Source organism: Myxine glutinosa, chromosome 11 (assembly GCF_964187855.1).
Source record: "Myxine glutinosa chromosome 11, kmMyxGlut1.1, whole genome shotgun sequence".
NCBI lineage: Eukaryota > Metazoa > Chordata > Myxini > Myxiniformes > Myxinidae > Myxine > Myxine glutinosa.
This window is the reverse complement of record NC_136271.1, coordinates 118,337,383-118,354,280: the sequence shown is the minus strand read 5'-3', so window position 1 is coordinate 118,354,280 and position 16,898 is coordinate 118,337,383. Positions and strand designations below refer to the sequence as shown.

Genomic DNA, 16,898 nt, shown 5'->3' with positions numbered 1-16,898 from the left:
GTACCCCCTATTTCCACTGTTCGTCCTCTGTTCCACTGTTTTGTGTTCTGGCTCCTCCATGAGCCTCGACTTGGTATACAAAACGAAATACATATCGCAATTTATTTGATCGGTAAGCCTCGTCAGATCAACTAACTCGAGAAAGCTGGTCAACGAGGTTTGTGCACAACAACTTTCTTATTTATTTTCTAATTGTCTAATAACAATTCATTTTACTCGAAACTTTACTTTCACGATTGACGTCGTTATTTATTTTTTCCAGTAAAGTACTCCTTGTGATTTTTTTTTCCCCAGTAAAAACACCAATTTCTGCTTAGTTGCTTTGTGATTTATCACGTCTTTTCAGTTCACAATGCCCCTTGCACAGTAATTCAAGCGCATTTAATCAAAATCCGGATAACAGCAAAAATATGTTTGGGAACATTATTACAACACTGACGTTATTAATTAAGATAGTTAACAAGGGTCAGCATTCCTCTCGTTATAAATGTAGCTTTAGCAGCCCACGCCAGCAAAAACAAGCCCCGTGTGTGCTTGCGGCTCCGACAATAACAGCAAGATAGCTTGGCGAACTTGCAGTGTCACTTTCATTCGCATTTGTTAGTGAACCTCTGTTGTTTAGTTACCCATCGTGCCAAGCAAACGTTCCAACATAACACAGGTCAAGGGTCAGTAAATGTTTGACTTTAATGCTTGCATTTTGAAAAGGTCGTATTTCAGACGTTCAATGGACCTTTCACAATGTTAAATGGTCTTGCGGAGGAAGAAAAAGATGCAAACATGTACGTTGATCAGACATGTAATGGGTATCACACAAAAAATGTACCTCGTTCTCAGTTACTAGGAAGGTAGAAGTCGAAACAAGTGAGCAACTGCAGGCCATGGACTTTAAATTTGATAAAAATTTACAAAGTCAATTTCCTTAGATCTCTTGCTCCATGGTAAATGTATGACAATTGGTTTATGTAGTCATGCTGTTAACAAAAGACCAGTTGACGAGTCTTCTCAACTGGCAATTCTGCTTTTTGGCAGCTTGAAATTATTGACAGTGATCTGAACTTCAACAATAGCCCCCCCCCCCCCCCCCGCCTCCTCCTCCTCCTCTAATCCGATGTGAAGAAATGTTTTAAAATTGCACACATTGTAACTAACTGGGCTTAGTCATAATCTTGGATGGACTCAGCGGATACGTCTCGGCACCCCCTCTGTTTCAGTTTCTCCATTTGTGTATCATTGGGATCAGAAAAGCTTACTGAACAATACTGAGATGAAAAGCCTGCACCTTGGAGAGGTGTCAAAGAAAGACTTTCAGTCTCATTAGATTCGTATAATTAGTCATATAGAAGAAAAAAAAATCCCACAACTAATCAGAGGAAAAATATAGCATTTCAAATAAAAAAATACTGAACAACAGTTTATGGGGCAATATGACCTGACCCAGACCAAACCACACTTTGTACAAAACTTTCCCCCAAAGCGAAACAATTCCTGAGTCATCCTTTTTGTCTGAGGTTAGCGTTATTATCTACTAGCAGGTGTGCCTGTCATTGCCCGGTGATGTTCTAATCCTGTTGGCATTTTGAAGAAAGCAATTATATTTTTTTGTGGGTGCGTAAAACACTTCCCTACACCCTCTAAGGAAAATTTATGTTCAATATTATAATATGACACACACATCTCGTTTTTTCATTTCTGTTCCTCAAAATTCTATCTCTTTTATTCACACACACACACACACACACACACACACACACACACACACACACACACACACACACACACACACACACACACACACACACACACACCAGGGATAATTGAATATTACCTTTTACATAGCTTCAAAGGCTCAAGCACAATAGAGCGATTTTGTGATTTTTTTTTTAATCTAAAAAACAATTGACCCTTTTAAATATTTTTTCGAAATGTTTTTTTTTTGCCCAAAATACTCACCGACACTCACTGATGAACCTCTGAAAGTTTGACGAAGAGCCGTTCATCCATCTGAGAAAAATGGCGAGACAGACAAACAGCTCTTATAGTATAGATTGTCTATTGATTACCTATTTGCCCTTTTTATCATTCACTGTAGCTTGCTTATTTTAGGTTTCTCCTTAAAGTCTTGAAGATACCATGATGATCCTCAATTGATGCTGCAATCCAAGTTGGGCCCACTGTGCCAGCATCCCTCATCCATATCTACCTCCACCCACTTGCAGAGTCCCCCCCTCACCCCCCCCCCCTCCCCTTCCCATGCCTCCTGCCCCCAAGCCCTCTCCCTCCCACACTTCTCCCTGCTCTCAAATGTTGTGGTTGTGTGCTTCCCCTTCTCTCCCCATCTTGTCTTGTCTTGTCTTGTCTTCCGCTCCCTCTCTTTGTATATTTTGTTTGTCTGGTTGATTTGTTTGTGAAATAAATGTTAGCTCTTTCACGAGCCTCGATTCAGTATACAAAAAAAAGAAAAAAAAGAAAAGAGTTTCAGAAAGTTCAGGCAGAAAAAAACCGTGTTGTGTCTGAAAGTGGAACAGTGCAAAATTAAACGAGTGCAGTGGAGTGCAGTGGTGGCAAACTACAACACTTTGATTTAAATTTCCAGCTCACAGCCTGCATATGGGTTATGTATTTTTGTACACCACTCATTTCCTATGCCATCTCCAGGCGTTGCATAACGTCATTGCCGGGCACCGAAGGGGGCACAGTAATGACGCACGCTGAAAGGGAGTACTCAGTTTTCACTCCCGTTTCTTGTTTGTTTGTTTTCTTGTTTGTTTGTTTGTTTGTCCGGGCGATATCTCAGCGATGCTTTGAGCTAGGAAGCTGAAATTTTGGCACAATAGTGAGCAAGTACTTTGTCAAAAATGGTATTTTTTTGTTTTTTGATTAATCAATTAATTGATTAATTACTTAATTATTATTGATTAATTAAGTACTTATTTATTTCCTTTCTCTTCTGGGCATTATCTCAGGCACCTTTTGAGCTAGGAAGATATTTGGACACGACAGTGACCAATTGATGTGGCTATAAAGGATATTTTTGATTTATTGATGAACCAATTAATTATTTATTGATTAGTTAATTTTTAAAAAGTTTTTTCGATTAATGACTTATTTAGTAAATTTTCAAAAAGTTACAGCTTCAGATGAAGCACTGGTGGTTTAGGTATGCTGTTGGTATTAGCCAATTGATTAAAAAAATATTTTATGATCATTGTTTATTGATTTTAATGATGCAATTAATCAATTATTGTATTTATTTGGAGGATATTTATTTATTTGGCATGGGGGTGTGTACTTTGAATGTATCTGTACTTGTTTGTTTGTTTAGTGCACCTTGTGTATACAATACTGAATTCCCTGTACGTGTTGTGGTAACGTAGCATACAAGCTGTGCATTTGTGACATTTTTTTTTGTGTGTGTGTGTGTGTCTTGCAGTTGTATAAAACGTTTCCGCTGCATGAAGGAGGATATGAAGAGTTGACCTTCAAGGAGCACAGCAAATGTGAGTGTAGGTACGTGCCGTGCACTCCCCTTTTGTTTTGTAAAAGTGATGACACAACTTTTTGTGCAATGTAGCCTACATCTCCCTCATTTTTGTGGGCAGTTATCTGTTCTCACAAACTTTTTGGATACAGATGGATTGTTTTTATTAGTTTTTCCCTCAAATGAAGAGGCATTGATGCTTTTTCCCCTCAAATGAGTTTTCCCTCAAATGAAGAGGCATTGATGCTGCAGTTAACTGCTCACCGTGCTGCTTCATAAAAGAAAAATTGGACACGACAGCCACAGCTGACGAGGCACATTATCCCGGATCATCTATGGAAGTGGGCTGGCAGGATGGCCTAGAAATACACAGAGTCGTCTCTAACCTGTCCAAGCTGCGGTGAAATCTCGGCCCAGCTATAAACTCTTATCCCTGTATTTCACAGGCAAGGTGATTAATTAACATGTGAGCAGTCCCTTAAATGGGCGTCTTGTGTGCTGGCATTAGTTGGTGGTTGTTAAAGATCCCATGGTGTCCTTCGCGAAGAGTAGGTGAGCCATCGCCGGCACCATGAACAAATTCAAATCCCTGCCCTAACCAGCAGAGGGCATTGCATCAGTGGCACAGCCGTGCCTTCAACCAATGATATGCTACCCCACATACAGATGATGCTACCCCTTGTGCTGCATACGAATGAAGAATGTAGGGAAGCGCAGATGACTCGATGGAACTAGTATGGCTGTTACATTCAGTGAAAACAGAATTTTCACGTAATATGAATTTCATTCATTTATTCACATGTAGCACCTATGTAGCACCTTGATGCTGGTTGCATAATTTATGTGAGTGTGCATTATGTGCCTTGAATCCAGTGCCCCCTGAAGGTTTGGGCAGGAATTGGGAATTGCCCAGGGTCCCAGTGACAATAGCCTGTTCTTGGTTAAAGATACCGGTTTATCTTTACCATATACTGCACAATGCCTTCAGAAATTCACCTGCCTTGACCTTCACACATTTTGTTCTGTTACAGCCTGAATTTAAAATGGATCAAATTGAGACTTTCTTGTCACAGATTTACATATAATAACCCATAATGTCAAAGTGGAATTTTAAAAAAACAAACAAAAAAAAAAGCAACACAGAAATATCTAATTTACATAAGCATTCAACCCCCTCGGTGAATACTCCGTAGAAGCGCCTTTGGCAGAGATAACCGCTTCGAGTTTTCTCGGTTATGTCTGTATCAGCTTTGCACATCTGCATTTGGGGAGTTTCTCCCATTCTTCCTTGCAGATTTGCTCAAGCTCTGTCATGTTGGTTGGGAAGCATTGATGAACAGCAATCTTCAAGTCTTTCACAGATTCTCAATGGGATTCAAATCTGGGCTTTGGCCTGGCCACTCAAGGACTTTCACAGTCTTGTTCTGAAGCTATTCCAGTGTTGCTTTGGCTGGATGCTTGGGGTCATTGTCCTGTTGGAACATAAATCTTCACCACAGTCCAAGGTCTTTTGCACTCTGAAGCAGGTTCTCCTCAAGGATTTACCTGTATTTGGCTCCATTCCATTGATCCCCCTATCCTTATAAGTCTCCCAGTCTCTGCCACTGAAAAACATCCCCTTAGAATGATGCTGTGACCACCATGCTTCACCATAGGGATGGTGTTAGATGGTTAATGACCTGTGCTTGGGTTCCGCCAGATGTAGTGCTTTGCATTCAGGCCAAAGAGTTCAATTTCCGGCTCTTCATACCACAGAATATTTTGCCTTATGCTCTCGGAGACTTTCACGTGTCTTTTTGCAAACTCCAGGAGTGCTGTCAGGTGGCCTTTTTCTTGGGAGTGGCTTCCATCTGGCCACTCTCCCATAAAGCCAAGATTTGTGAAGTGTTGCAGAGACTGTTGTCCTTCTGGCAGATTATCTCATTTCAGCCAAAGAACCCTGCAGTTCTGTCAGAGTGGTCATTGGGTGCTTGGTCGCCTCCCTGCCCAAGGTTCTTGTCCGCTTACTCAGTTTGGTCGGACAGCTAGCTCTAGAAAGAGTCTGGGTAGTTCCATATTCTTTCTATTTCCCAATGATGGAGCTCGCTGTGCTCTTGGGAAGTTTTAACACTCCAGAAATTGTTTTATACCCTTCTCCAGATCTATGCCTCTTCACAATTATATTACGGAGTTCTACAGACAATTCCTTGGACTTCATGGTAGATTTTCTGCTCTGACGTGCACTGTCAACTGTGGGACCTTATATAGAAAGGTGTGTTTCTTTGTTAGTCGTGTCCAATCAATTGAATTGTTCACAGGTGGACTCTAATCAATTGTAGAGACATTTCACAGATAATCAAAGTAAATTTGATGCACCTGCGCTCAATTTGGAGTCTAATAGCAAAGGGGTTGAATACTTATTGACTCGAGACATTTAAACTCTTCATTTTTAATGAACTTGTAAAAAAAATTAAAAATAAAAGTTCCAGTGACAAAGAAAATCCCAATTAAATCCATTTTAAATACAGGCTGTAACACAACAAAATGTGAAAAAAGTGAAGGGGTGTGAATACTTTCTGAAGGTACTGTACCAGTATATGCATGCTGGTAGATGGGATCACATGAATCGACAAGCAGGCATCCCATCTGATTGACAGCAGACTCAATGATGCAAGACTTCATCTGCAAAACTTCAGACAGACTTTTATTTCTATTTTTAGAAAGTGGGGGTGGAGTTTGTCGGAAAAAAAACAGGTGTAACGGTAATTAGTTAAATGAGCGAGGCCAAAACGCAGCCGAGGAAAAGCGCAGAAGATCAAGATATCCAAACAGGCATGCAAGAAGAAAGACATGGAAATGTGCTCACGACGTGAGCAGACAATATATGGCAACAGAGACAAATCTGGAAAGGTATTCTCAGTTTTGGAAGTGAGCCACCCAGAGCATAGAAAAATGGCGTCCTCCATTGGAAACAATAAATCAGAAGTTTATAGTTGGTCTGTTTTTAACCCAAACTAGACAGCCCCAATACGATTACGCTATCCCTGAGCTATTCTGCCAGGCCTGCATTAAGAATAATTGATTTGATTCACCGAGGACATGCAGGGAATAAATCACAAATGTATCACGTGCATGAAAAAATTGTATCACGTGCACTTGTGAACCTTTGTAAGATAAAGAGCAATTGAGAAATTATATTGTATGGCCAATCTACAAGTTACATAACAAAGCAAGAAGGAGCCATATACATATTATGTATGCAAATGGAGGAGGTCAGATGTTGAGATTTTAAAGTAAAATGTGGGGTCGTGTGGAGAGGGAAATTTGGAGGATTGGAAAGAAAATGGGAAATTGGTTGTGAAGAGACCAAACTAAGTAGAGGAGAGAGAAAAGGAAACAAACGATTGTGAAGGAATGAAATAAAATAGAAATTGGGAGGGAGGGTGGGTAAACTTCTCGCTAAGAATCCCCTGAGGACTGCAAAGGAAAATGACGTCAGGTCATGAAATGACTATGAAACGAAATGAGGAAAATGACAAATGTAAAAATGTCACTGAAATGGGAAAATGGAAATGACGTCCATCGTGCTGCTGGCACCCAGAGTGCTCCGGCAAGGACTGTGGAGGAAAATGACTATGATGAAAAATGTCAATATGATGAAATGAGAAAATTAAACGACTATGAAACGAAATGAGAAAATTAAATCATTTTCATTTTCACTTGCTATTTTCACAATTTTTGTAATTTTTCCCATCATTTTCATGATTCTTGCCATCAACACTCGCGATTCGTCCACTTGCCGAGCACTCTGACTGGCACGTAGAGTGTCCGGTCAAGTTACTCTCCCTCCCTCCAAGATCAATGGTTGTATTTGTCTCATGATGTAATGTCAGGTCCTGTATCGTCTGGTGTCTGTCTGCATGCACATGTTTCATTTTGCACATCAACCTAACTTTTGGCTTCCAATCGTGTTTGCTTAGAGTGTACAGATCAATTTTCAGGTCCTCTTCAACCAGAATATGAGCAATGTTGAATGTAACATAAAGCAATACAAGCCTCAACTTTTTTGTGTGTGAGTATGCGTGCACACAAACTTTGTATTCTCACTAGTACGGCATAACAGGGACGACACATTCCCCTTCATTTGAAAATTTGCACCTCAAACCGCACTGGTACCATACACCCTTGATGAATCCTTTGAGTGAAGCCATTACACCATGTTTCGCCCTTGTGTTAAAACCTAAGGATCAAACTTATTCCATATCTGGCTGTGTTAATTGAGGTAGTCACTTGGATAACTACCTTTCAACACACACACACACACACACACACACACACACACACACACACACACACACACACACACACACACACACACACACCTATCCAGAGATATTATGAATAGCATTTACAAATCCACCTGATTGATACCGACGAGCTACTTCTGTAATTCTTCCACTATCTCACTATAATTCACCAAATGTCCGTTCGAAGGTACCGCAAAAACGGCTGAACCAATCGCAACGATATTTTGGGTGGGTAATCCTGGGACCACCTGGGGTAAAATAGGCTATATTGTTTTTCCAAATTTTATCATTTTCCAGTTTTTCCAAACACGATGGAATAATATTTACCGATTATGAACAGTGATGGGGCTTTTGTTGAAATTCTACATACCAGGAGAGAGTAGATCGACTCCTGACGAACTCTTCCTACATAAACGTGCGGCTCTGAAGTAACACGGCAGCGTGTGCAAAGCGACTGAGAAACAGGTGTAGCGGCCGCTTCCGTGTTAGATTTGGCGTGCACTCTTCACACATAAACGTGCGACTGAGAAAGACGTGTGGCGGCCGCTTTCGTTTTGCAGATTTCAATCTTTTTTTTCAAAATGGGCACCATGTACTGTTTAGATTTTGATGATTTGCGTGTGATATGTGTTGTGATTGGTACTACGTACTGCGTAGTGACGTCTGGGGGCATGGCTTCAGTGGTTAATGGCGGCTCGTCATGATGGCCGTGTGCTCTGTGAGAGCTTGGTATCGTCTTTAATAAACCACTTGATTAAAGGAGATTCCTGAACTTACATGGTGGCAGCGCGGGATCGTGAAGATCAACAAGTAGTTGGACGTTTGGTCTTGTTTTCTTTGCGGATTACCACGGCGGCACGTTCCGTGTTTTTTTTCAACACGGCGAAGTTCCCGACAATGGACTGGTCCAGCTCGGACCTGGCTGAAACAAGGCCGGACAACTCTCCGTACTCGACCAGATCAGGCCGTGTGATTCGAAAACCATTGAGATATCGTGATAGTGAATAACGACCACCAGAAATCAGCCCTTGTAATATCGGTGCAGAGACAATGCGTTGATTGAAATGATTCTGTGTTTTCTCTGTTTTAGCTAATCATACTGAGCAGTAATTACATTTTGGTTAAGAGATATAACAGTAACCCCAGATCCCATCTATGTGTGGTTCAAGTTGTGTCTGATTGTGTTTATTATTTTGATTTAGTTTAGTAGTGTTTTGCTGCATACAAACATAATAATTTCAATGAAAGGGAGATGTTGTGATTGGTACTACGTACTGTGTAGTGACGTCTGGGGGCGTGGCTTCAGTGGTTAATGGCGGAGACCTTCAAGTTATTCAAGCAACGAATGAACTTGGTGCTGTCGGACGAGGGCATCGATACTAAAGCCAGACAGGCCATCAAGATTCAGATTGCTGTGGGAGACGAAGGACTGAGGCGGATCAATGCATCGACTCTGAGTGAGGATGATAAAAAGGATCCGGATAAATTATATAAATTATTCGAGGATCAGTTGAAAGACCCTGGTGTTGGGCTAGCGGCTAGGGTGCCAGCTTAGGATCCAAGGATCCTGGGTTCGAATCCCGGTCGATCGCTGAATTAACACCAGGGGGGTTGACTCAGCCTGTCATCCTTCCGAGGTCAGCTAATTGAGTACCAGTTCACTGGTAATTCCCTGTGTGTCGTAAAAAGGCGACAAACAGGGTTGGCGGCAGGAAGGGCATCCGGCCGTAAAACATTGCTTCAAAAAGGGGACCGAAAAACAACAACAACCACGGTCCCCGAAAAAGGCCAACCCCTGCTTTGCGGTGAAAAATGGCCTCTAAAGGTAAAAGTTGAACATTCATGTAAACGTTCGGATTCACCGGCTGGAAATGATGAGATTTCGGCAGCAAGAAGGAGAGTCCATTGATGATTCCGAGGTCAGCTAATTGAGTACCAGTTCACTGGTAATTCCCTGTGTGTCGTAAAAAGGCGACAAACAGGGTTGGCGGCAGGAAGGGCATCCGGCCGTAAAACATTGCTTCAAAAAGGGGACCGAAAAACAACAACAACCACGGTCCCCGAAAAAGGCCAACCCCTGCTTTGCGGTGAAAAATGGCCTCTAAAGGTAAAAGTTGAACATTCATGTAAACGTTCGGATTCACCGGCTGGAAATGATGAGATTTCGGCAGCAAGAAGGAGAGTCCATTGATGATTTCGTCAACCGATGCCGACAGAAGGGAAGGTTGTGCAATTTCTCCGAAGCAGAACTCTCGGAACGGATTATCGAGTTGATTGTTGCGAGCACCCCACATGATGATTTTCAAAAGCATCTGCTCGACCAGGAGGTCGGATACGACATGGACCTGGTTTTAAGTGAGGGACGCAAGTACGAAGCAATGGCAATCGGAAAGCAGGCCATCCAGAAGATGGAAGGGCCTTCATCGTCTGTGAATGCCAAGACACATCGACAAAAGTGCAAAAAGTGTGGACTATCACATCCACCACAGAACTGCCCAGCATACAATGATTATTGTAAGTATTGTGGTGAACTGGGACACTGGGCCCGTTGTTGTGAAAATCCCAAACGAAGCACGAGATATGCTGATGGATACGAGTGGAGCCGCCGTCCTGCAATGGGTGGAAGAGGCCGTCGAGTCATCAGAAGCAAGTTGAGAGGTATGCTTCGGGGAAGTAATAATAATGGGACCTCTGTGAATGAAGTGTCGGGGTATTGTACTGAAGGCGATGAAGACAGTTACGAAAGTGACACTGACGCATATGAACACACCAAGCCATTTCACGTGATCAGGGTATCCGCACTGTGTATGAAGGAGACGAGGGATGAAGTGTACACATTGTTGAACATTGTATGCCCTGACATGAAAGGTGTATACAAACTGCAGTTGAAAGTGGATACAGGTGCGTCAGGGAATACTTTGCCAACGCGTATTGTGAAGGACATGTATGGAAACAAATGGATGTCAAAACTGACTCCGCTTGGTGGTGTCGTGGAAGTAAAACTTTACCCATCATGACAAGCCGCCATCAACCACTGAAGCCACGCCCCCAGACGTCACTACGTAGTACGTAATACCAATCACAACAATGATTCAACGGATGTTTATAAGAATCGTTTAAAATTTAAAAAAAGCCTTCAATTTCTGATATTTTGCCTTTTCATTTGGGCCTCCCAATTGAAGCCCCGCCCATAGGGCGGTACCTTTGCTAGTATGTATAATGGCAGGCGGTGCTTATCGCTCCCATATATATATATAATTTAAGTTCTCCTGCCTACTGAGCACACACTGACTCGGTTAATCTGGGAAGGGAGGGACATATTGGTTTTCACTGTCGCCGGTTTCACGAATCGGTTAATGGTTCGAATTGGTTAATGGTTCGAATTTGGTAAACGTTTGAATCGGTAATGGCCTGAGAAACATAACGGCAGCAGCAGCAACAAGAAGCACCACAACAACTCTCACCACCCGCCCCCACCCCCTCCCAAACCCGACCCTCATTCAAACCATTACCCTATTCAAACCTTTACCGGATTCAAACCTTTTACCCTATTCAAACCTTTTACCCTATTCAAACCTTTTACCCTATTCAAACCTTTTACCCAATTCAAACCTTTTACCCTATTCAAACCTTTTACCCTTTTCAAACCTTTTACCCTATTCAAACCTTTTACCCTTTTCAAACCTTTTACCCTATTCAAACCTTTTACCCTATTCAAACCTTTACCCTATTCAAACCTTTTACCCTTTTCAAACCTTTTACCCTTTTCAAAACCTTTTACCCTATTCAAACCTTTTACCCTATTCAAACCTTTACCCTATTCAAACCTTTTACCCTATTCAAACCTTTTACCCTATTCAAACCTTTTACCCTTTTCAAACCTTTACCCTTTTCAAACCTTTACCCTATCCGAACCATTAACCGATTCAAACGTTTACTGGATTTGAACCATTAGCCGATTCAAACGTTTACTGGATTTGATCCATTAACCGATTCAAACGGTTACCGGTACATGGAAGGACCTATTAAACGGCTCTACACACCTCAACATGGCACCTGTTTAGAAACACAGGAATTTTTCCAGATTCTTTATCGTTAATAAGCCTAATCATCTCAGGAGATCGTAACTACATCTATTCCCATTTTGAACAGGTTCCAGAGCTCTGCTGCTGAGCTCGCTGGGGATGCTTATAGCTCTTTCATATGGCCCCACAATAGGAATTTCTGACACCTTGCTGGTGTGGAGGTGGATTTTCCATTGCTCAGCTTAAATTTCTACAGCCTACAATGGATTGGCAAACTGTCCAGGATTGATTCTTAGCGTTATCGTGAATATTCAGACACTCTGTCCAGAGTACAGGCCTCCACTATACGGCTGTATCTCAGTCAAGGTCAGCAACAAATCGACCGTGTGGGATTGGCACAACTTTTCACAAACCAGCTGGCAAGGCTTGACGTTCATGGAAAGATTTGGCCAGGAATTAGGAAATTGGACAAGTATCAGCACGCAATGGCCTTCTCTTTCCCAAAGACACTGTATGATCTTTAACGTCTATCAGTGAATAGTAACAGATGGTGCAAACAGCTTTACATCCCCTCAAAAGGATGGAAAACTCATTTATGCAATGCCCTGTCTTCAAATCACCAGGATAACAGTTTATAGGAATCGGGACTGAAACCCAGACTTGGGCTGGGAATCGAACCCAGACTCGACAGTTCCTCTGAGCTATGCCGATAGCGTATTTCTCCGGCCACAATAGTAAAGGAATAGCTTTTGCAGTGTTCCTTCAATTTCTCTTGAATTAATTTGGGGCTCATCCTATTTCAATCCAAAGGTGTTGTTACTGCATGAAGCTCACCCTTCTCCATTTTGTTTTAAAAAGTTAACCATAATTAACGTGAAGCAATTAGTCTGAAAAATATAATAGTGTGTCAATTGGCTCATATATTTGCTATATATCCACATCTAATACAGTGTTGTTCCATAAAGACCCGGATAACTTTGTTTGTTAATATTGTTACGGTTTTCCGCCGCCCTTCCTACCCTTACCAAGGGGGGATTAAGCCCCTTGTTCTTTCTGGGCCGGCGTAACCGAGACTTGAAACGCCTCTTCCGGGCAAACGCAAGGTAGGGTTTCGGGACCAAGTCTCGCACGTACCTAAATACCTGCGCCGCCACGGAAGCGGGGAACCAGGCCTCGCAGGAGCCACGTGTAAATTGAGTACACCGAGCGGATTGTGTACCACGTGGTCCATGCGGTTTTCTAGTATTGGAACCCGATTTGAGGGGTTCTATTCGTACCATGCTTCGTCAATGATGGAAAACACAAGACGGTCAAATAAAAGGAATAACACAATTTAATTATTATTTACACTTATGTACAAGTCGGTAGAAAGCAGACACAAAGCAGAACTTAATCAGTCTTATACTTATTCCCAGACACGGGCCTGATCACACACACACAGGGGAATTGCAGGTAGAATGGTGTCCACACACTGCCTTGGTCGTCCAGGAACGGCGGCCCGGCATGCTCCACGGTCCCAGCACGTCCCGCGAAGATGGCAAGCAGGTGGTGGAAAGGATCCTCGCAGCGCGTCTCTCGAACAAAGGCAGCAGATGAGGCAGGAGGGAAATGTACGCGTCTCTCAGCGTGGCTGGGCGGTTCCACAGCGCGTTTAGTAACCAGCGCACTATCACTCGCGTAACCCAATGCAATAGAGGCTCAGCCTCAAGCTCAACTGAGCGTCACTTTAGTACGAGCGCTTATACTCGGTTCATGCGCGTCTTTCTCCGATCTCGTAACTCTCATCAATACGCGCCTCTCCAATAGCTCATAAGTCATAACTCACCGAACTCACCGCACTCAACTGTCCTTAACTCAATGCTACTCAAACTTCTGCTACTGCGCTGAACTGCCCCTACTGTGCTGGTGGGGGCTTCGCGTGACGGGTTTTATTGCCACGCCCTGAGCCCTCTCGAACGTTCCAACCACACCCTGTGACGCAGTGCTGCAGCCACTCCCTTTGAGCCCTGATTGGCGGCTTGCGCTTACCGTCGGCTTCTTCGCCGTCCTCATTCGTTCCCGACCTGTTAGGCCTGCCTCGTGTTAATTCGCGCCAAAAAGCCAAAGGCAGCATAGAGGCAATGGAGGCATAAGGCAATGGAGCAATGAAAAGGACCTAACTCTCATTATTCTACTCAACGCAAGACTAACACAGGAAAAGGACAGTGCTCACAAATACTGAGAAATAACTGCACTATTGCGAGGCTACATGTTGTTGTGTGACTAACTATGAGGGGGAAATTTAACCTTTATTGTACAAAACTCAAAATCGCAACAATATATTTAGAACCACAAATGATACAATGATACCCTTTGGTTTATATGATACAGAAACTGAAAGTTGTGTGCACATCATCAATACAGTTCAATGTGAGATCAGTTTGTTGGGCGCAGGACATCAAGGCGGTACACGAGATCTTGCCATGTTCGGCTCAGCATGTTTGCGTCAATGGGTCCATCATTTGGTTTGAGTTCCTGCAGAATCTGCACATTATAGGCATACACCTTCAGTGAATGAAGGAATGAATGAATGAATGATCGTTTTAAGGCCATTTTCCCCACAAGAGTGGGGGTTAGCCTTGCGGGCTCCATGACAATCATGGTTCCCTGTTTGAGGCAATGTTTTTATGGCCGGATGCCCTTCCTGACGTCAACCCTTGGTCACGCTCTTACGATGCGCAGGGATACGGTGTACCTATTCTAAACCGGGGTACACACCGGGATCATTCATCCCAGAAAGCTGGTACTCAATTTGCCGACCTCGGAAGGATGACAGGCTGAGTCAACCCCCCTGGCGTTAATTCAGCGATCAACCGGGATTCGAACCCAGGATCCTAGGATCCCAAGCCGGCACCCTGACTAAGCCAACACCAGGCTACCTTCAGTCTTTCATGCAAAATCCTGTATGCAGTGGTGGTTGGTAGTCCCAATTCTCTGAATGCGCATTGGAATGTATTTTTTTTTTTTTCATCGTGAAATGATTCACGCACTCATTCAACGTCTGCTGCACTTGTGCTTGATCGACCAGTACTTTTCTGTTTCTCACAACTTCCAGTCTCCTGAAACCTCTTGTAGCCCTTCCACAGTGGCAGATTCCTTCCATACGTTGTCCGGAAATTACATTGAAGTTGTGCGTCGGATCTTGTCTTTATGAACCATTCGACACACTGAGCTTTCTCCCGTGGAGTCTCCATTTTTTTTCCCCACAAACCACCAGACCTGAAGATAAAGAAAACTTTGAGTTTCTGTATCATATAAATCAATGGGTATCATTGTATAATTTGTGGTACTAAATATTTTAACCACCAAAGTTGTCCAGGTCTTTTTTGGAACACCCTGTATAACTGAATCTGGCAGAAAAATACAATATCTCTTACGGGATGCTTTCCTTTGAAAGATTCGCTTATATAACAATACCATACCATTGCTGATATCTGCAATACTGTGTTCTTAAATTCTAAATATACATATGAAGTATTGTAAAGGGTGAATAAATACTGCTTGACAGAAGGCCAAAAAAAATAGTTCAGTCACTGTATTGCCAAATAGTCATTATCATGATTATATTTATAAGTTAATAACTCGCTTTTGGGTCGGTTTGTGCAGATTCCCATCTGAAGTGATGGCTCGTAATACTTGGAACCCAGCGGCGTCTTATATATATATATATGTATGTATATATATATATATATATATATATATATATATATATATATATATATATATATATATATATATATATATATATATATATATATATATATATATATACACGTCCTTGTAATTCACATTGAAGTACTGACGTCTACTAATGTCATCGTCCTGAATGTGGTACATGTACGGTATGTGCTCTACTATACGAGCCTTGGATCGATAACACAAGCAAATAAAACGATCCATGGAATATAGGACAAAGCAGCTGACACAGCCATCCTAATATCAACTCCACGGTGCAGGCGGTTGAAATATTTATCTGACTGGTGGCCCCTGATGCCAACATGCAAAAGTTACTTTTTTTGGATGCCTTGTTTGCTGCAAATGTTTTTACCATTCCCGATATTCTGTGTTCAACATGAAAACCAGATACACTGAGAAAAGTGTTCAGCATGTCTGTTATGAACCATAAACCATGCGATTCAAGTTCTGGCTGGGTGACCTTTTCCAACGGTTTGGATATAACATCACAGCGTGGCCTTTCGATTGCATGGAATTGCGTGGGGGTTGCCGTGAGGCAGGTTGCCAGCTGCGTTTTTTAATTCCTGCCACACGCATCAGTGGGCTGTGGATGGGCTAGCCGAGGGAGTTATCATGGAAAGGGCTTGATGATTAGAGAAAGTAAAGGCTTAAATGTGGCAGAAAAACGAAAGGACTTTCCTTCGTGCTTTGCTCTAAATATTATTGACTGGATGATTCGTATAATCTTGCTGTGTGTGTGTGTGTGTGTGTATGTGTGTGCTTTTTTTCTAGATTAAAACGTGGATTTCACTCTCAAAGGTAAGAATTATATGGTGGATTATGCGGTACAGTTGGAAAGCGGATTTATGGCCAATAGTGTTACACATCGTGTCAGCCAACTTTGTTTTCAATTTGGAAAGAGTATGGTTTTGGATTCTCAGTCTTTTTAACAACATGTAATTTGGGAGGGAAAGCTGCAATTTGCTGAGCTTGTAGTTCAAAAGATTTATATTCATTTATAGATTATCTCTCTCACTTTCCCTTCATGCTTTAGCCAGACGCTCAGACTTATCTATGCACATACCTTCACTTTAAAATCTTTTTGTGATTTATTTAGGGTCAAAATGGTCATTTGTGAGACAGCAGCCAACTTGTATAAACCTAAAATGTAAACACTGTTGTGCCATATTGTGCAATGGTGAAAAAGTAGAAAAGAGAGCAAAGGTGAGTGCAAGAGCAAACAGTCCCTGCTTCTATTTCCACAACAGCTCCTGCCAGCCATGTTCTGATCGGCGGTACACTCCTGACCCTGTCACGTGCACGTGTGTCTGCCGCCTCTCTTCGAGACGCTGTCACCACCACAGGCAGGTGCTGAATCTTCTGGCATGCAGG

At 42.4% G+C, this 16,898-nt stretch overlaps 1 protein-coding gene across 4 annotated transcripts in view; it reads left to right on the top strand.

Annotated features, from left to right (window-relative positions):
• The window catches only part of LOC137436932 (vascular endothelial growth factor A), a 78,234-nt gene that overhangs the window by 38,597 nt on the left and 22,739 nt on the right, over positions 1 to 16,898 (top strand). For all 4 annotated transcript variants that reach the window (XR_013625040.1, XR_013625039.1, XM_068131169.2 and 1 more), the window contains exons 4-6: positions 3,434 to 3,510; positions 16,299 to 16,325; positions 16,775 to 16,897. Coding sequence is in view for 2 of the 4 variants with exons in the window: in XM_068131169.2 (XP_067987270.2) it covers positions 3,434 to 3,510; positions 16,299 to 16,325; positions 16,775 to 16,897 (227 nt within the window). In the remaining 2 variants the exon portion in view is untranslated. The remainder of the gene's footprint in view (positions 1 to 3,433; positions 3,511 to 16,298; positions 16,326 to 16,774; position 16,898) is intronic.